Genomic DNA, 25,043 nt, shown 5'->3' with positions numbered 1-25,043 from the left:
CAAAGGAAGAGAGAAGACAACTCTCGGGGGACTGTAACCCCCAGAAGGGCTTGGAGGTGGGAAGGCTGACGAATGTGGGGCAGACGGGCCCCCTGCAGGACAGGGTGGAGGTAGGAGGGAGCCCTGGCCTTAGGCTGGAGCAGACGGTGGGGGAGGGCACAGTGCAACTGGCCCACTTTGATGCTCCAGTTAATCTAACTGGGCTCCAAAATTGACTAATTCCTCCCACCCCTCTCACTACTCATGCAGCTCCAGAATCAAACCGCACTGACCCCAAACCAGTCCCTGGGCCCCACCCTGCCCCCCTCACTGGTCAAGCCCCCCCCCCTCCCGCCCGCCCCCTGCGGCCCAGAAGGAGTCAGCTCCGATGTAATCACTGCATCACGCTTCAAAGCCACCGAGCCAGCTCCTAATGGGGGGCAGCAGGTTTCACTTACCTTGCCTGGCCGCCTGCCCAGGGCAGATGGGATGCAGCTGGGGGAGGCCCAGCCCCTCCCCTCCCCTTCCTCCCCTTCGGAAATTGTTGTCTCCTTGTTCATCTCCCTTCACCCTTTCTCTGGTTGGACATTGAGACTGGTGGTAGGGGACGTGATTCTCCCAAAGCAGGAAAAGTGAGCACTCGCTCGCAGAGCTTCGAAATCACACCTTTGCCTCTGCCCATCCTGCCTAGGCCCCCCAAGCACACAGTCTGCAGTGCATGTCCGGAGGGGCACCTGGGGGGTGACATCGATGGGCGGAGTGCTGCCCCTCTGACATGCCGGTCTACCTCCCCAACTCATCGGGGTGAAGGCTGGGGGTGGAGGGTGCCTGGAATGGAGAGGAGGAGTGAACAGACATGGGGGTTAATGCCGAAACGTGTGGCTGTGGAGGGCCTTGTGCGATCTGGTGGCCAGTTATGGTACCACTGCTTCCTTCTGGGGGTTCTTGGGCAAGTGGCTTTACTTCTTTAAGCCTCAGTCTTTTCATCTGTAAAATGGTGATCCCGGCACCTCCTTCTTGGAAGTGGGGGTTAAAGGAGATACTTGTATGAATCTCCCAGCCCATAGGACGTCTCAATAAATGTGAGTTTTCATTTCTGCTGTCCCATTTCTGCTCGGAAGTGGGTTGGGCTGCAGGCTGGTTCCCTAGGGATGGACAAGGGAGGTGTGAGCCATGCAGTGAGGGGTCCCAGTGAGATGGGATAACAGGGAGTGTGTGCAAGGAGCTGGCCTTCTTGGAAGTGCGTGACAGAGGGGTGGGGAGATGAACAGGGAGGGTCGAACCCATCTCAACTCCTGACAATGCAATGCGACTCACCACTCCCATTCCCAGCTCCACGTGGAACTGCAATGATTTTCTCCACCCCTTTTCCTTAGGGTCACTGCCAGGTTCAGGAAACCTTGGCGTATGGGCGGTGGGGGTCGGGGCCCTCTATATGTGCAACTCTGTTGTGGGATATGGTTCTGGGGGGCCCTCCCATGAAAACAGCTGCCTCCTTGATGCTGCCTGTCTGATCCCATTTGGCGGTCAGCTCCCGAGCCCACTCCCATGGCCATCCTACAGTGGCGGCTGCAAGTGCTAAGGATTAGGGGCAAGGGGGCTGGGTCAGGGAGAAATTTTTTTTTAAATATTAAAAAAATATATATTTTAAATTGATTTCAGAGAGAGGATGGGTGAAGGAGAGAGAGATAGAAACATCAATGATGAGAGAGAATCATTGATCGGCTGCCTCCTGCATGCCCCCTACTGGGGATCGAGCCTGCAACACAGGCATGTGCCCTGACGGGAATGGAACCGTGACCTCCTGGTTCATGGGTTGATACTCAACTACGGAGCCACACTGGCCGGGCTGGGGAGAAATTTTTGAAGGACACTCATGGTTGAGGCCCGGGGTCATGACTCTTAGGGAATTAAGATCAGGCAGTCGCTCCATAGGGCCTCTGATATTGCTCCAAGGAAAAGGGACGGATCCATTAGGAGCAGGAATCCCCGCTGCTTGTGATGGTGCAGATGCAGGAAGGCAGGCGGTGGTGGTGGCCATGACCTGGCAGCTGTGATGATGATGGGGATGGTGGGGACGATGGTGTGGCAGTCAGGGTAGCGGTGGGGAAGACTGTGGGGGTGATGGCAGGGTAGCTGTGGTATTCCCGGTGTCGATGCTGGCGTCATGATGACGGTGGTCACGGTGGTGCTGGTTTTGGTGGCTGTGATGGTGACAGTGGTGGTGGTTGTGGTCATGGTCGTGGTCCCAGCAACGGAGCCTCCTGATCGCAGCTGTGCTCTCTGCAGAATGGTCAAGCCAAGGTGTCACATCCTAAAATAATCCTTCACATCAAATACCTAAGCACACCAGAACATCAGCTCCTCGCGAGCAGCTGCTATGGCCACCGCTGTGTCCCCAGTGCCTAGAACAGCGTGTGCCCTACTTGCCTGCTCAATAAACATGCGTTGAATGCGTCAAAGGGGATGGAGTCTCTCTTTGTGATGAACATTGTCACCTCATTTGTTATGCACCATGCCCATTTGTGATAGGATCTTTTTAAAAATTCCCATGTTATAGATGAGGAAGCGGAGGCCGAGAGAGATGACTTAACCTGCCTGAAACCACACGGGAGTAAGCCATGCGGGGGTGGGGGGAGCTGTGTGGGCATTTATAGCCAGGTTGGTCTGGCTCTCCGTTCAGTGCTCTTCCCTCCAGGTACTCTGCGGAGCCACTCTCCCCGCCAGCACTCAGCATTTCATCGTGGTCTTGCGTGTGGGCTTACTCATAGAAACACTGCTAATAATAGTAACAATTGCTGCTTGTAATTGTTCGAGTAAGGCTTAAATGATCAAGACCATGGAAATTATTAATAACCCAGGCTCAGCCATGGTAGTGCGGGTCATATTAAATTGTGTCGAGATGGATAACCTTGGCAATAATAGTAACTGGGATCATAAATTAATAACAGGAGTATTTAAATTAATGCCACACCATGTATACCCTTGGTAGTAAGCAGCTCAGTGCTGCTGTTAGTACTAATGTTGCCCCTTCCTGCCTTCCATGAACTCAGCTGAAAGGGAAGGATGGGCCTTAAAAGCCGAGGGAACAGGAAACAGCTCAGAGGCGGGTCCCTGTCCCAGGGGAGGGAACCCTCAGGGACTTCTGAAGGTGGGCTGGCTTCCTGGCCTCTTCCGCCAGCCCTCCAGGTGCTGGCTCCTCCGCAGTCAGTCGTGCACAATGTCTACCTGTCCTTCCTGGGTCTGCCCCCGGGCTTACCTGGTTGCCCAGGAAAGAAATTCACGGGGCAGCCCTGACCGGTTTGGCTCAGTGGCTAGAGCATCGGCCTTCGGACTCAGGGGTCCCAGGTTCGATTCTGATCAAGGGCATGTACCTTGGTTGCGGGCACATCCCCAGTAAGGAGTGTGCAGGAGGCAGCTGATCAATGTTTCTCTCTCATTGATGTTTCTAACTCTCTATCCTTCTCCCTTCCTCTCTGTAAAAAATCAATAAAATATATTTTAAAAAAGAAATTCACAGGGCTAAAATTTCTCTGCATGAATGAATGAATGACCTGCAGCTGATCTAGGAAATCACCTACCAACTGCCAGCATGTCCTCTTCACAAGTGCACTGATCTCTCCTTCCGGTAACATGGGAGATTAGCACTATTTTTTTCAAAGCCAAAACTGAGGTACACACACACACACACACACACACACACTTACACCCATACACAAACACACATGCTCAAGATCAGGGCGCTGGGATGGACTTTGTAGACATGCCCCCCACATGTGCTACTGGGTCTTCATATCTGGGGACCAGGAAAGGGTGGGGATAGGCAAAGGCGAGCATCAAGGTGGGGGTGGGGGGCTTCCCATCAGAGGACTGCTGGCACATTCCCTGGTTGCTGAGCCTATGATTTGGACCTGTCAAGACTTCTGGGACACGGTGAGTGAGGGATGATAACACAGCACATGGATGTGTACTTGGATGTGAGTCCCTCCGACCACTTTTCCATTTATTCTCTTCTACAGGCCTTTACTGAGCACGTACTGTGCACCAGGCATTCCAATAAGAAGCCATAGCCATAAGCCAATGGAAACAGTTGGCCTAGTTCAGGTATGTTGCTGAGATACACCTGTGTGTTTGTGTATGGGTGTGTGTGTGTGTGTGTGTGCATGAATGTGTGTGTGTGTGCATTTGTGCAAGAGACTATGCACAGGGGGCTTGTGTGGCAGTGACTATACATGCACACATGATGTGTGAATGTGTAGGTGAGCATGCGTGTTTGTTATGATCACATGTGTGTGCTTGAGTGTGGAGGTGCACACACATATGTAGGACGTGCAGGCCTACATGAGTGCATGAGGATGGTGTGGGCATATGTGGTACATAAGTAGATGTATGTGAGCTTGAGACTGTGCCTTCCTGTGTTATGTGTGCACACGTGTGATCCCTTCAAACCCATCCTTTGAGAATGATTTCGGGATGGACTCCCCCTTGAATGACCCCCCTCTGGGTCATTCAAGTAGCCACCTGCTACTCTTCCCCCCCCCCCCCCCAGGCCTTTGCACTGGGAAGGGGCAGAGGTAGGGTATGGCCCGGAAGAGGAAGGGCAGGGCGGGCAGTGGGCATCTTGCTGATAAAGGCTGGGCAGAGAGCAGCACACCAGGAAGAAGCTGGAGCCAGATGCTGGGGATGGAGGGCAGAGGAAGATGGGTAAGAGAGTGAGTCCCGCGGGTGGGCGCAGCCCGAGGGGAATGGGAGCCGCCCCGGTCCAAGGCCCACAGTATCCGGGACAGACGTGCCCTAGGGCGGGCCTGGCACTCTGGGTACCGGGGCGAGGTGAGGGAGAGGCTCTGAGGGCTAGGGCGATGAGAAACGGCAGCGGGGCGCGCGGCCGCAGCTCGCCGCACACCCTCTCTTCCCCTTCTCTCCCCTCCCGGAGGCAGCCGAGCAGGCGGGCAAGGTTCCGGGGGTGGGCGGGCTGGGCGGGGAGGAGGCGGGGCCGCCGCACTGGCTTCTCCCAGCCCCTCCCGCCCGCAGCCAGAGGGAGCGGAGCCTCCGCCAGCTCCGGGGGGCGGGTGCCGGAGCGCAGCGCAGCCCTCTCTGTCCGCAGAGCGGACTAACTGGAAGTCGGCGTTGCCGCGGGAGGCGGACGATGGGGGCAGGTGCCGCCGGCTGCGCCATGGACCGGCCGCGCCTGCTGCTGCTGCTGCTGGGGGTGAGTGCTAGCCGGAGGGGAGCCCGCTCTCTTGCCCTGGACCGGAACCCTAGGGGCTCAGGTTTCCCCGAGGGAAAACAGAACCAAGCGCTGGGCTCCCAGATGCTGGGGATGGATGGCGGGAGGGGAGCTCCGATGCCAGGGCCCGCGGAGGCGCGTCTAGGTTCTCAGGGCGCAGAGGAGACCCTGAGATCCAGGGTGGAGATGCGGCCAGAGGTGCGCACGGATGCGGGCACTCCGGTACCTGGGTGTGTGGTGCGGGGGAGCTGGGAGGGTCTCAGAGGAGGGGTCCTGCGGTGCTCGGAGCCTGGGTTCTTTGGAAGAGGGCGCTTGAATGCCAGGACCTCAAGGCGACTCTCCCCGCACCCCTCCCAGCATCTTGATTTCTGGGGGGTTGTGGGACAGAACCCAGGATAGAGAAGGACGAGGAATGCCACGGGAACTAGAGGTGTGAGGGGGCAAGCGGGGCTGGAGATGAGGGGCTGGAACAATGGGGAGGAGGTTGGAACGACCGAGGGGACCCGACAGCGGACAATGAGGACTGGCCAGACAATGGGGGGAGGGGCGTGGGAGGCATAGCTTCGGGGAGTGGGGGTCGTCGGTCGAAGAGGGAAAAGTGGGTTGGGTAGGGCAAAAAGGCACGGCGGCGAGGGAGGTAGGGAGATGGAAGCAAAATGAAAGAGGACGGAGAAGGGAGAGCGGCCCCTAAGGTGGTCGGGACCCCGCGGGTCTGCCGAGGGGCCGCGGGCGGAGAAGGGGAGCCGAGGAAGGGACGTCGTCCGCTCCTGTCGTCCGCTCTTTCTCGCGGCCTCGCCCAGTCGGGGAGCTGCGCGGGGGACCGGAGGCGGGGAAGGGAGCGCCCACTTCGCCGGGGCGAACCCTTTCCCTAACCCACGGGCCGCTCCGCAGCGCTGAGTCTCGCGGTGTGAAGAAGCGCAGCGGACGGGAGGGGACGGCGTGGGCGTCGTCCGACCGGGTCTGGCGGCCGCCCCGTCTCGGGTGCAAAGCGCCGGGACGCGCCAGGAGGGGAACGTCCCGGCAGCGCGCAGCCCAGGGTCGCGCCGGCGGAGGCGGCCCCCAGGGGGCGCTGCGGTACGAGGGTTGCGCCCTCCGCAGCTGCGGGCGCCACTGGGGCTGCGCCCCCGCCCCCTCCCCATTAAGTTAAGTGACCTGAGCGCCGCGCCCGCGGTTCCCTCCGCTCCAGCACCCAGGCGAGTTGGGATTCCGCCCAGGCCCGGCCCGGCCCAACTTTCGGGTGAAGCCGCTGAGCACTGAATGAGACAGAGGTGCCCCGGACGCCCCGGCTTCTGTCTGGGCGACGGACCGCGGGTCCTCTTGAGCATCGAAGTCCGCCCCGTAGTTCTGACAAGATACTCAGGATGGGAGACCGGGTGTGCGGCCCTGAGCCGAGTGCCCCGGGAGGCTTGGCAATGGAGGAGGTGTCCTCACGCTCCCGGACATCTTCACCCCTCATCTGAGCATCGCGCGCCCAGGTCCCCCTTTTACGGATACGGAGACGGGGGCTCTGAGAGTTCAAACAACTTGGCTAGGACCCCACACGCAAGCTGTGCCAGCGCCCTGGCTTGACCGCCCCTCACCTGGTTCCCAGCCCCGCACTGCCCGTACCTTTGAATCGAAAGGGGCAGCCCGGCGCCCCAGCTCGGGAGAGAGCGGCGTTTCTCGGCGGCGGGGCGCGCTTGACCCCACCCCGAGTCCGGCCAGCGGTGGGCTGTGAGGCTGGGTGGACAGAGACCTTCTCCGGGCGCTGGCCCCCTTCCCGCGGCTTCTCGGTGGATACCTGTGGCTTCGTCCGAGGATTCGGGCGTCCCTGCGGGGACCGCTGCTGACAAACGCCGCGGGCGCTTCTCCCCCGGGAAGGGGGCGGGGCGGGGCGGTGGGACTGGGGTGGGCAGTGGTATCGTGGCTCCCGGAGGGGCGCGCGGGCGGGTGGGCGCCGGACCGGGGCCGGAGGAGGTGTCCCCCGAGTGGAGGAGAGGCGGAGGCAGGAGGAGAGCTGGGCGTGGAGGGCCTGGGAGCTGGCGCACGTGGACCCGCGCAGAGTCCGCCGCCAGCAGCCCCTGCGGCTCTCGCCTCCGCCTCGCCGCGGCTCTGCGGGCCGGCTCTGCGCCCCGCGCGCTCCGCGTTCCTCCAGGGCCGGAGCGAGCGCGCTGAAACCGGAGCGCGTCCCGGCGGGTCCGCGGGCGGGCGCGCCGGTAATGGAGGCACTTTGTCATTCAGACGTCTGTAACCGGAGCCGCCGCTGGCTAATGCGCCTAATAGGGATGCAGTGAGGGCAGCAAATAGGAGGGCGCGAGCGGCCGGGCGGGGGAGGAGAGCGGGGGTTCCCACCCGGCTGTACCATCCCGGTCCCATCACCTGCACAGATTCTCCCCTGGGCGGGAATAATAAAATTGGTTGAATGCCTACTGTGTGACACGCATTGCCTGGGCAATTCCTCTGGCATTGTTTAACCCTCCTAAGGTCCCATCAGCGTAAATCTAGTTATTCCCGTTTTACAGTTGATGGAGCCGAACCTCCCAGACTTCCAGGCACGAAACCGGGCTCCCGCAGTTAGGAAGTGGCGGAGGCTCTGGAACCGAGGAGGAGGCGTGGCTTGGAGCTCACTCTGTCCTCCCTATGCCAGCCCCTCCCCCTGCTGGATCCCGGAGGGCGTGAGTGGCCCCGAATCACGACTAGCCCTGGAGGTTACGTCGGTGTCCTGTGCCCACACGTTTGGAACTGAGCCCCTGGGCCCCACGCAGCACACCCCTCTCAGAGTCTCCACGCAGCATCCTCCTCAGTAAGGAGCTCTTGTCCCCTACCCAAACTCAGCGCCTATCTAAAGGGGAGAGGAGCATGTGCCAGTGCCCCCCCCCCGCGGGTTGCAGCGACCTCAAAAGACCCTCCCCATATCTGAAAACGCTTCAACCCCATCGCGTGGCTGATGGCTCCGCTCCCCTAAAGAACCCTTTGCTGAAGCTGTTGTGAACGGTTAGGATTCAACACACTGAAGCCTTCATAGTCCATTCTTTCAACTATTTTTGGTGTGTTTTCTATTTTGTCTAATTAAAAAGCATTTTTAGATTCTTTTTAAAATATGTATTTCTTTATTGATTTCAGAGAGGAAGGGAGAGGGATAGAGAGACAGAAACATCAATGATGAGAGAGAATCATTGATCGGCTGCCTCCTGCACGCCCCCTACTGGGGATCGAGCCCACAACCCCGGCATGTGCCCTTGGCCGGAATGGAACCTGGGACCCTTCAGTCTGCAGGCCGACACTCTATCCACTGAGCCAAACCGGCTAGGGCCATTTTTTAGATTCTTAAATCAGTTTATCTAAGAGTACTTCCACCTTAGTTTCTTGAAAGCCTTGAAATGGCAAAATAAATAAATAAATAAATAAATAAATAAAAAGGTTGCAAACATTTTTTTTTTAATGGGATGAAATCATTCAGACGGGAAATGAATAAATGTAATAATGTAAATTTCAGGCAACTGCATCTATCATTTTGGTAAATTGGTCATTTTGGAACAATTAGCCTGGATCCTAGTCATCCCTCCCGGCTTCCCAAGATTGCCCTGGCTTGAACCAATAGAAGGTGTGGCCTGGGCCAAGCATCAGGCCACGTAGCAGGGGGAACCTCTGTGGGCCTCAGTTTCCCCATCTGTCAGAGAGGGGATGAAGGCAATCCCTCAAGTCTTTCCCCCTCAGCATCTTGGCTTCCAGAGTCGCTGTTTGGGTGACATTTCCTTTCCCCCATGGGACTGTGGTTCCCCACAGAAATCAGGGACCATGTCTCCTCGGAAACTCTAATTTCAACGCTCAGTACATAGTTGTTGAATTACTTAACTTTAAGGAGAGCAATTACCCATCCTCCTTTGGTCCCCATGCCGTCCTCAGACTCCCTGGTAGCGAAGACTTGCTTCATATCTACCCTGCCCCCGACTCTTACATGGTTTCCTCTTTTAGGGGGTGGCTAACGCTCCCCTCCCACTACCGCCCACCCAGGCTCAGCAGCTTGCTCTCCCCAAGACAAGATGCTTCTTTGATACCTAACAGTTAATTAACTCCTACTGTACACCAGACAGATTTGCATAAATGATTTCATTTCATTTTCACAGCAACCCTGAGCAGCAGATACTAGCGCCCAGTGTGACTGGGGGGTGGGGGAGAGGGAAGCTCTGAGGCTCAGAGAGATTGAGAATTTACTCAAAATAACGTACTATTAGGAAGCAGATCTAGGATGTTTTGAAATAGGGAACAGAAAACAAGCACAGGAAATACATGGTCACTAATTACATGGACTCGATTCCAAATGCAAGACTTGGGAGAGGAGAAAGGACCACCAGCTGCAGCAGGAAGAGCAGGCTCGGAGGAAGAGGGGCTTGTACAAGGCTGCCCCTTCGACGACTATTATGCAATATACAGATTGCGTATCATAGGCACATACACTTAAAACCTATATGATCTTACCCAGCCGGCATGGCTCAGTGGTTGAATGCCGACCTATGAACCAGGAGGTCACAGTTCCAATCCTGGTACGGGCTCGATCCCCAGTCAGGGGTGTGCAGGGGGCAGCCAATCAATGATTCTCTCTAATCATTCATGGTTCTATCTCTCTCTCTCCTTCTCCCTTCCTCTCTGAAATCAATAAAAAAATTTTTTTAAAGAAACCTATATGATCTTATTATCGACTGCTGCCCCAATAAATATAATTAAAAATAAATAAAATCACTTGCTAATGAGGAAATAGAGAAAAGAAAGAAAGACCTCGGGAAAGAGAGTTCCCCAAGCGTATGAACACCTTACTCATTCATGTCATGCTTACAGCAACCCTACGAGGCAGGTCCGGTCATAATGACCTAATGCAGAAGATACCGAGGCACAGAGAAATTCACGACTGGCCCCAGGTCGCCTAGCGCTGAGTGATGAGCCAGGACACGGAGCCACAGAGGCCGCTGAGGACGAAGGCAGAGTAGCTAGCTCACACTTTCTACTCCGAGAATTGCCCCTCCTGGTTCAGAGCCTCCTTACACTCATTTCAGACACCTGCCTACCAAGGCTAGTGCCATAGTCCCTAAAGACCCCATGAGACCTAGGAGGTTAGAATGGTGCGGGAGGGGCCACGCAGGTCACACTCTGGTAGCAGCCAGAGTTGCCCACTGATATCTCGGCAGGAAGGGAGGAGACAGAAAAAGTATTTTATTTTATTTTTTTAAACATATTTTATTGATATTTTTACAGAGAGGAAGGGAGAGGCATAGAGAGTTAGAAACATCGAGGAGAGAGAAACATCGATCAGCTGCCTCCTGCACACCCCCTACTGGGGATGTGCCCGCAACTAAGGTACATGCCCTTGACCGGAATCGAGCCTGGGACCCTTCAGTCCGCAGGCTGACGCTCTATCCACTGAGCCAACCCGGTAGGGCAGAAAGGGTATTTTAAAACGCTGACAGGAGAACTGACAGAGACAATCGTGTGGTAGTAATTTGGGATAAAGAACACAAGGGCTTCCCTGCACAGCAGCCCGGAATGATCACTGGTGTGAATACCGAGTCCCTGAGTCATGGGGAAACCATGAAGATACGTTCCAGTCTGGGGAAGGTGCAGCCATTCCGGGGGAAATGAAAACCATGAGGTGATTAGATCAGCAAGGCCTTGGCTGTCGGGGAAACTCGGCCGTCCAGAAGTCATTCCGCCGAGTTCTAGTTAAGTGAGGTCCCTGTTCAGTGCCAGGTTCCCTGTCAGGCTCTGGTGACAGCGGCCGGGCCCTCAGGGAGTTGACAGTCCAGTGGGGGATCCTGGGAAGTGTCAGAGCTGACACCAATAGTCCACAGGGAGAACGCGTAACGGGGCAGCCCCGCCTGATCGGGGAGGAGGGAGTGGGGACACTGGCCCACTTCCTTGAGGAAGTAATATTTAAACGGAGCCGCCTGAAAGGATGAAAAGAAATCCAAACAGACTCTTCTATAATCTCACGCGCCTCCTGGGGAAAGCCTGTATCTGGGACTCCCCCTACCCCCAAGACTTCTGGTCTGCAGATGTTCCCAGCACTGTGTCCCTGCCACCTGGGAGGAGATGGTGGCAACACCCGAGGTCCCCCTCCTGTGCCGCCAGCACCCTCCCTGCTGGTCTCTTGAGGACCAAAGGTTGCCTCCTAGACCGATCCCATCTGTCCACCCCCCTGCCTCCACCTAACCCTGGTGAGATCTCAGGATATCTTAAAGGACTGGAGCAAGGGGAGTGTTTTTTGGTGTGTGTGTGTGTGTGTGTGTGTGTGTGTGTTTTAACAGAGAGAAAGGGAGAGGGATAGAGAGTTAGAAACATCAATGAGAGAGAAACATTGATCAGCTGCCTCCTGCACACCCCCTACTGGGGATGTGCCCGCAACCAAGGTACATGCCTTGACCGGAATTGAACCTGGGACTGAGGGACCCTTCAGTCCGAAGGCTGACGCTCTATCCACTAAGCCAAACCGGTTAGGGCAAGGAGGGGAGTGTTCTTGGCCATGACCTGGTCAGTGAGGAAGCAGAGGGATGTCCAAAAGGACCTTTAAGGCTCCCATCTGCTCCCACGACCTGAGAGCCGATACTTCCTGTCGATATCAAGTGGGAGCTGCGTGGTCTGGGGCCAGGGAAACGGGCTTGGGAGTTTTATTAGACACGAAGTATTTTTTTTTTTTTTTAAGGAACAGAAATATAAAGCAAGCTGCCAGCAGCCCCTCCCTCTAGGGACTCTGGTGCTAAATTGTTCCATCCATGAGCAAAGATGCCTTGGCGGCAGGAATCCGACTCCCCTTTCCCCTGGTTCCAGAGCTGTTCCCACTGGCTGCACGGGGGGCAGGGAGTGGGGAGGGCTGGTGACTGGAAATCAAACCCTCGTGGAGCTGGGCTGCCGGGTGATGACAGCCGCCACTTTCTCATCATTGATAACAGGCGACCCTTTCTCACATCTTGGCGCCACACTCTAGCCTGGCCCCGAGCTGCAGCCATCTCTACCCATGTGGAGGGATGGAGACTCAGAGGGGGAGCGCCGGGCAGGTCCGAGCTCTCAAGGCAGAATCAGGATTTGAACCCCAGACCCCATCCCTCGGCCTTCTGCTCTTGGGCACAGATACCTCCTGCCGGATATATAATATGCGGAATGGTAGAATGAAGGACCTGGGGTTGGGAGGGCCCCCGCTAGCCTTTGTTAGAAAAAGGCTCCCCTCTGGGCAGATGCAGGTGTGCAGCTTAGTAAGTGGCATTTGGACTAAATTTCAGCTGCCAGTTGCCCCCTTGGCTGGATGCCCTGTGCGAGCTGCAACCTGAAGGCCCTCCCCTGGGCCTCAAGCCTCCTTCTCCTTGAGGTCCCAAGAGCTGCTGTAACCCCGAAATGAACTGTGCCAAGGGTCAGACTGGGAGGTTCTGACCTCAACCCCCCCCCCCCCCCAGCAGCCTGCAGGGGTGCAGTGCCCCCCACTGCCTTGCTTCCGGCCAGCTTTGATGTGCCTAATACCTCCCTGGTGAGCTCATCCGGGCCCAGGTGGTTCCAATAGAAGGCTTTGGGGAGGGGTGTTTGATTCCTCAGAAGGTACCCCCTCTCCTTTCTCTTGCCAGTCTGACCTTCTGCTCTCCCCCGACCCAGGTGTCCTTCGGAGGTGCCCAGGAGGCATGCCTCACGGGCCTGTACACCCACAGCGGCGAGTGCTGCAAAGCCTGCAACCTCGGAGAGGGCGTGGCCCAGCCCTGTGGAGCCAACCAGACCGTGTGTGAGCCCTGCCTGGACAGTGAGTACAGGGTGGCAGGTGGGGAGAGGGGACAGGAATGGGAGGGAGGGGCCGGGGGCTGGGGAGGAGAGGCCGTACAAGTCCTCTGCCTCCTGGCAGGGTCTCCTGCCCACAACTGCATGGGCATCAGACATGGGTCTGATGCAGGATAGGAGGCAGAAAGGGGAAGCTGCGAATGGACGAGAGAGGTATGCAGAGGAAGGAGGGGACCTGCTGGGGGACCCCAAGGGGGAGCCCCTTCCCAGCCCCCAAGCAGAGAAGCCTGGTAGAGGAGTGTGGCCAGGTGGGAGGAGTAGCTGACACTAAGACGAGCTAAAAATATCATCTGCACTGCAAAATCAATGGCTGCCACTTACCCTCGGTGTTTTTGGGGGGAGGGGAGGAGGATCAAATACTGGCTGCCCTGTAGACTGACCTTGGGGGATCCTGGGAGGGCGTGGCTACCCCTCCTCCCAGGCCAGCTGTTCTCCAGCTCTGACTGAGGACGAAGAGCTTTCCCCAGGCAGCAGGGGTGGGGTGGAGTACTATAGGGGTGTGCTTCTTGTGGGGAGAGGGGCACTGTGGCCATTCCTACCTGAGATTTCCTTGGGAAGCGGGGAGAATCCTGTCTTCCTACTGGGTGAGGGAGGCCGCGGGGTGGAATCTGTATGCTGTGGAGTCAGAGGTTTCAGCCCTGCTGGATCCCCCAGCCTCAGTTGCTGCCTTCAGGTGATGGGCTCAGTGCTCTGTTGCTGACCCTGCCCAGAAAGCTTTGCTCCCTTCTCCCTGGCACGCACGGCCCATCCCGAGGGCCTGTGGTGATCATACTCAGATGATTCTATAATCAGGCTGGGAACCAGGGACAGGAACTGGGAACTCTGAATCCACCTGCCAGCCTCGTCTTACCTCTGGATGCCTCCCCACCACCTCTACCAACACCTGCGTGCCCAGCAGGCCTGGCTCAGTGGGTGAGCGTAGATCTGTGAACCAGGAAGTCACTGTTCGATTCCCAGGTCAGGGCACATGCCTGGGTTGTGGGCTCGATCCCCAGTGTGGGGCGTGCAGGAGGCAGCCAATCAATGATTCTTACCATTGATGTTTCTATCTCTCCCTCTCCCTTCCTTTCTGAAATCAATAAAAATAGATTTCAAAACAAAACAAAACACACAAAAAACACACCTGCACACCTCTCCATCCTTCAGACAACCACAACTCCCTGGTGTTCCCCAACATACTCTTTTCCTCTCTCTGTGCTATGAGTCCTATAACTCCATCCCCCAGCAGAGGGATGCCTGGGACTGGGTGGGGAGACTGGACATCCTGTAGTGTGTTTGTCATCTGGCCCCCGGCCCTGGCCCTAGCCTAACAGGGTTTCCATCCCAGGGAAGGGCTGGCCAACGATGGCCTACCCCGGAAGCTCCCAAGATCGCCTCTCTCATTTCCTAGACTCCAGCCCAGGGCCTCTCCTCCCTGGACCCTAAGTCTCCCAGGATGGGCCCCCACGCATCTTCCGTGGAAGCAAAGGGCGGGGTCGAGGAGCCTGGGGAGGGAGGTTCTGGGGATCAGGAGGGGAGCGAGCTCAGAGGTGGTGGCAGGAATCCTCCCTCCCATTTCCTCCTGCCCCCCTCCTCCCTCCTCCTCCCCCCTCTCTCCAGCAGCTGCGTTAACAGGCTGCCTTTACAAGCCCACTTTATGGAATGGAGACCCCAGTGGACTTTCTATCCTCGAAACGTTTCCACAAGGAAACCCATTAAGCTCCTGCCTTCATTCTCTGCCAAAAAAGACCACATTTTTCCCACCCCTTAAAACCCTTTCCCAGGAGTTTTCTGCTCACTTGCTGTATTTTCCCATGAGCAAGGCCCCCCCCTTTCCCTTCAGGGTGACTATACCCCCCCCTGCCCCCCACCACATGCCAACCAGATAGGAGCCTCTTGTTTATTTAAACTGGAAGTAAGTCCTGCCTCGGCTGATGGTGTTTGGAAGTCCTTTCTGCTGTCTGACTTTATCCCTGCTACTGAAGCTCACCATGCTCATCACTGCCCGCCCCGGGGGCCCAGCCTTTATGGATCCCCGCGGAGGGTCAAGCGCTTTACTGTGGAATCCCACTTATTCCTCACCACAACCCTGTGAGTGGAGACATGGTTCCCTGTTTTACAGAGAAAGAAAAAAGCTCAGAGAGGTTAAGTGAAGCACCCGGAGTCACACAGCTAAAAAAGTGATGAGAGCAGTTTTGAATCCAGATCTGCCTGATTCCTAGGAAGAGAAATACAGGGGTCCCTCTGCCAGAACTGACTCTGTTGTTCTCGTCTCCCCCCAGTTTTTTCCCCTTTCACTTCTGTCTGGCTTTCTTCTTTGCTTCTTTACCCTCCCCCACCGCCCCATCCCCACTCCCCACCCACCAAGTGCTCCATGTTGCCTCTTGGTGCCTTTAGAGAGGGTTGTGATCAGACCCCACAACAGGCCTTGATGTCCCTTCAGTGGGGTCTGACACTTTCTCTACTTCTGCTTCCACATCTGAGCAGACCTGCCCTGGTTCTCAGGTTGCTAACCCCCTGCTCTCCCTCCCCTGGGAGCAAGGAGGCACCCTCCGGGGTTCAGATTGGCACGAGTTCCCCAGCCTGGAAGGGGTGAAGAAAATCTGCCCTGGGCCTCCTCTTCTCTGCACAAGAAGGAGAGGACCTGGCACCCCTGGCACCCCTCCCCCCATTATTCAGAGAGCATGCGTCAGGCGTGAGCCTGGACATCTCCCCTCTAAGCCCTTGGAAAGGGCAGAGGACGATATATGCAAGTCCTTCTTTCTTTCTAGCTCCAATCCCTCCTGCTGTACCTGAACTTGCTTGCCAGGATTCCCATCCCTGCCCTCGAGAGCCAAGCCTTTCAGCAGCGTGGGGGAGCGCCATGGGTGGGACCTTAAGCTGTCCAACCCTAGTGACTCCCATTCGGGCCACACCTGAGCCCCCCCGCCCCCCCCCCCACACACACCTGTGGAAGGGCAGCTGAGGCAGGAGGCTCCACGGCGGTGGCCCCCTGCCTGGGCCGGGTTCACAATCCAGCTCTGGCCTGCGGGGAGGGCTGGGTGGGAACCACCTATAGATTATTCCTTAATCTTGCTGGGAAACTCTCTAAGAGAATTTGCCAAGTAATTTACCTGTACCAAGTAATTTACCTGTACAATTTACCTGTAATTTACCTTGGGGTTACCCTGCCAAGCCCCAGGGCCATGGCTTCCCCGCCTGGAGCTGGGGCTCCTGGCCCCCTTCCTCCTTCCCAATAGGCTGCCACAAGCTTTCCCAGACTTGGGATCAGGGCCCCGAGGGGAGAGAGAGGGTGGGAATCCATGAGGGGGCGAGGCTGAACCAGGGAGTCAGCGCCCTGGCAGAGGCCCTGGCGGAGGGGGGGCGGGAGGGAGGACCTGGAGCCCTGGCGTTCCAGCTGCCCCAAAGGCAGGCGACTAACCTCTGGGCCCGCGAGAGCTCCCCCACACCCCTCTGCCCGCAGGCGTGACGTTCTCGGACGTGGTGAGCGCCACGGAGCCCTGTAAGCCGTGCACCGAGTGCGTGGGGCTGCAGAGCATGTCGGCGCCCTGCGTGGAGGCGGACGACGCCGTATGCCGCTGCGCCTACGGCTACTACCAGGACGAGAGCACGGGCCGCTGCGAGGCGTGCCGCGTGTGCGAGGCGGGCTGGGGCCTCGTGTTCTCCTGCCAGGACAAGCAGAACACCGTGTGCGAGGAGTGCCCCGACGGCACCTACTCCGACGAGGCCAACCACGTGGACCCGTGCCTGCCGTGCACCGTGTGCGAGGACACGGAGCGCCAGCTGCGCGAGTGCACGCGCTGGGCCGACGCCGAGTGCGAGGGTGAGCGCGCCGCGGGCCCCCTCCACCACCCCCTGTCCCCGCCACGGCCGCCGCAGGCTGGGGAAGGGCGCCCCCTGGGGGCCGGGGAGGGCCAGGCAAGGCTTGAGCAGGGGCCACCTGCTGAGACCTGATGGAGGGGTGGCTCCCGATCCTTCTCACCCAAGACCCCTCTCCCTCTCCCTCCTTTGAGCTGAGCGTTTGGAAAGCCATCCTCCTCCTCCCAGGCCACAGCCGCTGCCTGTGGTTGGCAGCGGGCATTGGGCAGGTGGCCGATAAGCAGCTGGGAAGTGGCCACTGTGACCAGAGCTCAGAGCCGGCTTCCTGGACCGGAAAAGGGGCGTGAGGACCCAGGAGCTGGGCCCCTTCGCAGGGAGGCCTGGTCTAGGTGCATGGTGGCTGTGGCTCTGGGACCTAAGACGGTATCTACCCGCCACTTGCTACCTGAGGGATATTCGTTAGAGAGGTCACTCCGTCTTGGACCCCAGTCTCCTCACTGGGAGGTGTTGTGGGTCAGAGAAGGTGGCCTGTCTGCTTCAACCTGTGGGATCAGCGGGGCGGGGTATGTGTGTCTACAGCCATTTTTTGTTTAGTCCAGGATGAAGTTGGACCCGGGGACACTAAGGAAGCTGTGGGGGTGGGACTTCAGGGTGGAGGGGGAGTGGCAGGAGCCCCAGGATGAGAGGCCTCAGCCCCCCGCCCCCAGGGGAGGGTGGGAGTTGGGTGTGCCCCCCTGAGCCAGGCCCAGGCCCGAAGGAGGTGGGTGGTTCCTGGATGGGAGGAGGAAGCACCGTGGCAGACAGAGCAGCCGGTTTGGGTCTCTGGTTGGTGACATGTCTCGGGGAGACGGGCGGGCGTTTCCACTGCAGGGAGAGGCCGGCAATATGCTTTACTTCCTCTCCATCGCCCTGCGGCTGGGGGCCCACTTTGCTACTCCCCTGGCCCTCAGGATACCCTCAGTCCCAGCAGGCAGTGCAGCGCCGCCTTAGGGAACCCCAGGTGTGATGGGAGAGACAGCCTTGGCCTCGTCTGATGAGGGAGTCAAGGCCCCGGCACTCATTTCCTGGGAGAGCCCTCATTCTGGTGGTGGCAGCACAGCCTCTGCCTTCAGTGGGTCCCCAGTCAGATGGGGGAGGTAGGTCCCCCTTGTGGGGAGCCTGCAGTCTGACATTGGCTCCCACACAACCTTCGCCCCCCACCCCTCCCCCCGTGACCTCTGGCTCAGGCGGAGGGGCTGTTCAGTTGGGCTGAGCCAGGTGTGTGTGTGAAGCTTCCTGTACTGGGCTGGGAGTGGGAGGAGGATGGGGGTACAGAGCTTGGTGGTTCCGGTGGCGATTGCCCTGGGCCAGGAGACAGGCAAGTGGCGCCAGGCGCGGGGCAGGGAGGGAGTTTCAGCTGCTGGCAACAGGCAGGCGCCAGCACAGCTCCCTGGGCAAGTCCAGACCGGCTGGTGGGGGGGCTTAGTCAGGGGCGCGGTTAAAGCAAAGAAAGGGGGTGGCTGGGGGAGGGGTGGGCTCTGCCTCTTTGGGGGCATTCATAGATCCCTCCCAGATCGCACCCCGCTTTCCCAGCCGCCCTGAAGGAGGAGGGTACCCCTGAGAGCTGTGTTTACCCTCTGCCCCTCTAGCCTCTGAAGGGTTAAGTGTGGGCCCTGGGGCAGAGGGACCCTTCAGGAAACGGAATTTGATTCACTCGGTTGCCCCTTCCCCTCCAGCGCATTGTACTTTCTCGAGTATACACTTCAGGTGTCAACGGGGTGACTCACCCTCCCTCGGGGCAGAAGCCCCCCCTCATTGCCTCGGCGAAAGTTGGGTTTAGGAGGGATAACCTGGTCCCTCTTTCCACCCCCAAGTCTGGCAGCTCCCATTCCGGAAACGGCTGTCAGGACCTGCCAAGGGCTTAGGGGCCGGAATGCCAGTGGACATGGCCACATCTGGATCTCATCCCCAGCCCCCACCAGGGGTATTGGAGAATGTGGGGAGATGCCCGGGACAGCTCTGTCTTCAGCCTGCTCTGTCCCTCGCCACCCGCTCGCAGCCCTTCCCCACGGCGCTGGTCTCGGTGATGGCCCGCCTCACCACACCTTCGGCTTATGAGCTGGGGTTCTCCCAGGGCCCAGGGCCCCAGCAGGGCAAGAGGAGCCCCTCCCCGCCCCCCATCAAGTGCCCTATTTGGGGGTCTGAAAGACAGGGCTACGTCTCCTCCCCTTTCTGCCCCACCCCCTCCCAGGACTGAGATGGGGGCATGGGGCAGCAGAAGGCAGCCCCTCCCCAATGCCAGCCAAATGGATTCCAGATGCCCATCTGGGGGCCTCGCCCCTCAGAAGGTGCTGAAAACAAGCCTCTTTGAAGCACCCTAGTCTGGAGCCAGGAGGCCCAGAGACCCTTGGGCAGCTCTGACTCCAACTTGGGTGGGCAAACTGGGAGCTGGGGAGGCTGAGCTGAAGGGCAAGGCGGCTTCCCCATCACCCCATCGGTATGTCCCATCCGCTCCCCTCCCTGCCCGAGGAGTGGGAAGTGAAGACGGATCGGGTAAGCAGCGTTGCCCAGACAGGCACCCCCAGGCAGACCAGAGCCCACACCCCCAGGAACTGCCCCCAGCTGGGTGACAGAGTGGAAAACCCCACCCACTGGTGCCAGGAGGTGCCTGGGTCCCCTGCCAGAGAGGCTGGCAATCCCCAGCTGGCATGAGAAGGCCTAGGTGGGTGGCGAGGCACGGCCTCCTCCCCCCGAGGTGCTGGGCAATCCCTGCTTCCCAGGCCCTCTCTCCAGCCTGCCTCCTGCCCAGGGAGGCTTCGGGCCACTTGATACTCTCCCCTGGGTGGCAAGATCAGAGGGTGCGCGGGCCACGCAGGGCAGGAAACGGCTAGCCGCTGTCCAAGGACTGGCTGGCTGGAAGCAAGCTTGCATGGCACCCCCGCCCTGCCCAAGCCTAGGGCTAAGACAACAGAGACTGGGAAGGAGGCTGAGTGCCAGCTCTGCGGAGGGGGTTGGGGGGGGGCAGTACCCGAGTACCCTCATCCTTCCTTAGGACAGGGGTGACTGGGGCCATTGGGGCAACCTCGGGCCAGAGCGGTTACAACATTTCCCAGCGTGACCCCAGCTAGAGGCTTCCCGGGGCTGACGCGCTCTTCTTTGTGTGCCAGGCTCTGGGCCCCCAGGGGAGGCAGAATCGATTTCTAGAACCTCAGCTACTTCCGGATGGGAGGGAGCTTAGAGACCATCTCTCTTAATACCCCCATTCTATGGACGGGGAAATGGAGGGGACCTCGGTCTCCTGACTCCCAGGCTCTTGCTCTCCACCTTTATGGGTAAGAGCTGGACACATGAGCGCCTGGAGTGGGCTGGGGACTCAGGACTCAGACCACAAAGGGAAGGGCTGAGGGGAATGGGCGCTCAATCCTGTCGCCGTCCCTCCCAGAGATCCCTGGCCGCTGGACCACACGGGCCACGCCCCCAGAGGGCTCGGACAGCACGGCGCCCAGCACCCAGGAGCCCGAGGGACCTCCAGACCAAGACCTCGTGGCCAGCACAGTGGCCGATGTGGTGACTACAGTGATGGGCAGCTCCCAGCCGGTGGTGACCCGAGGCTCCAATGACAACCTCATCCCCGTCTACTGCTCCATCCTGGCCGCTGTGGTTGTGGGCCTCGTGGCCTACATCGCCTTCAAGAGGTGAGGGGGAGGGGCGGAGAAAGAGACCTTCGCTCTCGAGGTGGGCTTTACTGTGACCTTGACCTGAAAACGCGCACACTCTTTTAACTCAACCCCAAAGCCAGCTCATCCTCACTCACCGTCAGCGGCTCCACGCCCGGGCATGGCAGTCAGCAGGCAGGGAGGGGGCTGTCCCTGTCCTTCCTGGGGGTCAGCACCGCCCACTCCCCCGCTCTCCCCTCTCTGACTCAGCCCGAGCTGAGCGGCACACAGAAGCCTTGCTCTACCAACTGCCTCGGTCCTCGTTCCCTGAACCCCACTGACCCACGCAGGTACCTACACGTGCATGCGTCTCTTCCTTCCCAGCTCACACTTGGGAGGCTGTGGCATCCACATCCAGAAATCCAGGGCTCCCAGAAAGCATTTTAAATGTTTAAGTGCATTTTTCTTTCCTAAAAAGAAACAACACATCAAAGGAATATAGGCCTGTTTGGGAAAATGCAAACAAGAGTAATGTCTCGTAGAGCCAAAAGCAAAAGCTCCCTTTTATCTCCCCAAATCCTACCCCTCTCATCATCGGAATCTGTCTGAGTCCTTTCCAACCATTTTCTGTGCAGTTATAAACACGTGCACATAAAACGTTTTAGTTGCACGAAATGCGCAGGTATGAGTGTGTGTGTGTGTGTGTGTGTGTGTGTGTATATATATATATATATATATATATATATATATCAGCATCACTGGGATCACACTTACTAGTATATATTCTACAACTTACTTTTTCACCCACCTCCCTCAGGCGAGCTTTCCTTGGGACACACAGATTGTCTGATCACTTCTAACCACTCACTCAGTAATGTGGGTGGGCCATCATTTATTTAACCAGTTGCCTGTTGATGGCCATTGGTCTGTTTGCCGCTTTTTCTCGGTGCTCATAACAGCAGAGGAAGTCCCAGTCCTACACGTGCCCTGCACACATGTGCGCGTGTCTTACAAGAGGAGGTTGGGAAAGGGGAACTCTGGGAAGTCATTTATTTATGCGCCATTCATTCCAGGAACAGGTACTGAACCCGCGCAGCGTGCACCACGCCCTGGGCGCCCCTCTGCCCTCACGATGCTCCCCGTGTGGGCCGGGCCGCTGTGCAGAGAAAGGGGAACCTTAGGCACCGTGGCGGGGTGATCGTAGGGTGCCCATCGCGCCCCTGGCTCGCACATCAGATGCCTTAGCCGCGTGGCCAGTGCGCCCCCCGCCCCCCCCCCCGCCCCTGCCCCCCGCTGAGGCTGGGCCTGTCCTCTGGCTCCAGGTGGAACAGCTGCAAGCAGAACAAGCAAGGAGCCAACAGCCGGCCCGTGAACCAGACACCCCCACCCGAGGGAGAAAAACTGCACAGCGACAGCGGCATCTCTGTGGACAGCCAGAGCCTGCATGACCAGCAGCCCCACACGCAGACGGCCGCGGGCCAGGGTGAGCAGCCAGGCCGGGCAGGGGACTGAGGCAGGGCCATTGGGGGTGATGAAGATGAGACTCTAGGGTGGAAGGATGGGAGAGTCGGGATGAGGGAAGGGGTGGGGGAGGGCCTTTTCCCAGAGCGACTTGAGAAACGGAGGCTTTGACAAATTGGAGCATCCAGACTCATCAAGCTAATTGTCCCCCCTAGGGCTAATTACTCCCCCAAGTGGCTGCAATTAGCCTCCTGCCCTGGACTTCTGGGGAACAAGTAGTTAATTATGTCCCCTAATTAGTGGCCCATAGCCCAGCTCCAGGACACTTGCTACAGCTGAGTCTGGGACTGAGAAGTCTTGTCTCCTCCTCTGCCTTGATGAATTGCTGGGGGACGGGAGGGGTTAGGGGGTGGAGATAGTGCTGGACTCCGGGTGAGGAGGCACATGAGTCAGCATCGCCCCCAGACCTCCACAGCTTGCACCCCCCAACCCCCCACCGATCCAGGACCTCATCTTGGCCATCCCTCTGCCTGTAGGCCCTGGGGGAGGAGAAAAGCCCTTCTCGGGTCTTTCCCGGGCGCCCAGGCCAACTGTGGGGGAAGGGGGCCTGGCGGGTAGTGTCTGACTCCCCCTGGTTCTTGGCAGCCCTCAAGGGGGACGGAGGCCTCTACAGCAGCCTGCCCCCGGCCAAGCGGGAGGAGGTGGAGAAGCTGCTCAATGGCTCTGCGGGGGACACCTGGCGGCACCTGGCAGACGAGCTGGGCTACCAGCCTGAGCACATAGACTCCTTCACCCACGAGGCCTGCCCTGTCCGCGCCCTGCTCGCCAGCTGGGCTGCCCAGGACAGCGCCACCCTCGACGCCCTCCTGGCTGCCCTGCGCCGCATCCAGCGAGCCGACATCGTGGAGAGCCTGTGCAGCGAGTCTACCGCCACGTCCCCCGTGTGAGCTGACCCGGGAGCCCCTGCCCTGGCCCACATTCCGATGACTGATGCTCCAGCCAACCCCGGGGGCCAGCATCAGAGCTGAGCTCCTCTGGGCAGGGCTGTGGAGCCCGGGCCCCTAAACCACAGCCCCGCCATTGACCCCTTGTGGCCCCATCGCTTCTGACCACACTCCCTCTGCAGCGCCAGCAGTGCCCCTGCTGCCCGCCCACCCTGCCCCTGCCCCTCACCATCTGCAGCCTTCCCCTCCTCCCCACACTTCTAGGCGGGCCAGCTCCTCCCACCAGAGCAGGTGTCAGAGCTGGGGGAGGGGGGGGGCTGACACCAGGGATGGTGTTGGGGTGATGACAAGGCCCCCAGAGACTCAGAGAGAGACTGAGGAACCAGAGCCATGGACTCTACACTGTGAACTTGGGGAAAGAGGGAGCATCCTAAACCCTCCCTCAGCCCCATCACATCCCCCCTCTGGCCAAAGATGAAGAGGATCGAAGGCTTGTCCGAGCGGGAAGGGGGTACTGAAATCTAGTCCACCCTCCTTGCTTTGGACTGGCCCAAAGAGAGGCAGTGACTGGCCCAAAGCCACCCAGCAATGGGTTGGCCAAGTGTGGGCTGGCTTCCTCCTCTCTGAATGGGGTGGGGGGGTGCAAGCCTCAGCTTTGCTTCAAGGCTGGGAGAGGGGGGCCAGGTGACCCTCTGGGGAGTGTTGTACAGCCAAATCCGGTCCACCCTCCACCATCTCCAGGCCTGTTCAACCCAGAGGGAGACAGGGTGCCTTACCCAAGGCTTGGTCCATGGGTCCATCCTAACCCGAGTCAGCTTGGGGTTTGTGGAAAGGGGTGCCACTTCCCCCTTCCTGCCCCCCTCAGGCATGTCAGTGTGGCATCTGGGGTGTGGCCCAGTCTGTAGGTGCCTTCCATCCCGGCACAGACCCAGAGCCAACCCGGGCACTACTCGGGGTTAGGGGCTAAGGACCCCCCACATACCACACACACATACACATACACACACACACACACACACACACACACACACAGCGGATGAGAACTCTTTTCTCCACGAGTTCTTTCTCTGGGGCTGGACCGGATCCTGCCCGGGGCAGCTGCCAGAGAAGCATCACAGGGAATTGAACTCTGCTCGGCCGTCTTCCCTCGCCCCCGGGTTTGGCGGGCCAAGGACGGCTGAGGCTCGAGCTGGCGCCTGCCTTCCACGGGCCTGCACATGGAGGAATGCTGACCCCCCCCCCCCCCCCCCCGCAAGCCCTGGGTTTGGCTGGGCCCCGAAGGTTGCGACGAAGAAAATTGGACCAGTCTGGGAATGCAGCAAGAAGGAACGGAGTTAAACTGTGGGCCCTGGACGGTCTGTCCGAAGTCTCGAGGACTCGACAAAGGACAGCTTTTTCCCTCGCTTGGTGCCAGGAAGGGGCCTGGAGGTCCCTCCTGGCCTGTTCTGTTTTGCTTGATGTTGGAATGAATGGCTCCCCCCCTCTATTTAGCATGAAGGAGCCCAGAGCAGGGGGGTGCACTCACAGCCACCCCCTCCCCCGCCCAGGGTTCTCCCAACGCCCTGCCAGGGACTGGGAACATTGTATGTAGATGGCGTTCCTTGGACCTCGGTCTGTGGTGGGAGGAGGAGACTCACCCGCTGGCCCCTCACCTGTGCACCTGGGGGCGGGGCCGAGTCTGAGTGTATTTATTTTCCTCCCCGGCAGCTGGGAGGGTTGGAGGGAGGCAGGTATGGTTTAGCATGTGTTTGGTTCTGGGGCCCCCCTCCTACCTCCCTTTGGGCGGAGATGGAACCCTTTGGGCCCCCCAGCCGGGGGCTGTGAGCTCCAGACTCCCGACACCTTCCCCTTGCATCCTGTGTAACCATTTCTTGGGCCCTCCTGAAACTTACACATAAAACATAAACGATGAACATTAAATAGCAAAGAAAGAAAATCGGTGCAGTGACTTTCTGGAAATGCGTGTGTTTTGAGTTGGCAGAGGCTGGATGTGTCCCCAAGGACCCAGGTGTCCTTTCCGACTCCGTTCCCGTCCTGTTTCTCTGCCCTGTCTCCCTCCTGTACGCACACCCCACGGGGAAGGTTTAACAGAAATCCAGCAAGTTCACATGCATAGTAGCCAGGGAGTTCACCTCCGTGGGGCAGGGAAGGAGTGGGAGCCCTCTGTCCCCAGGTCTGGGAGAGGGAAAGTGAACGTGGCTATGCAGGAAG

General features: G+C 58.7%; 1 protein-coding gene across 1 annotated transcript; it reads left to right on the top strand.

Annotated features, from left to right (window-relative positions):
* The first annotated feature begins 5,125 nt into the window (after positions 1-5,125).
* Positions 5,126-23,044, top strand: NGFR (nerve growth factor receptor). The gene is made up of 6 exons (XM_008153730.3): positions 5,126-5,188; positions 12,818-12,959; positions 16,437-16,796; positions 20,214-20,466; positions 21,750-21,910; positions 22,534-23,044. Exons 1-6 carry the CDS (start codon positions 5,126-5,128, stop codon positions 22,833-22,835), a joined length of 1,281 nt encoding a protein of 426 aa, XP_008151952.2. The 3' UTR covers positions 22,836-23,044.
* The last annotated feature ends 1,999 nt before the right edge of the window (positions 23,045-25,043 follow it).

Source organism: Eptesicus fuscus, chromosome 20 (genome assembly GCF_027574615.1).
Source record: "Eptesicus fuscus isolate TK198812 chromosome 20, DD_ASM_mEF_20220401, whole genome shotgun sequence".
In the NCBI taxonomy this organism is placed as follows: domain Eukaryota; kingdom Metazoa; phylum Chordata; class Mammalia; order Chiroptera; family Vespertilionidae; genus Eptesicus; species Eptesicus fuscus.
This window is presented reverse-complemented; position numbering and strand designations above follow the sequence as displayed.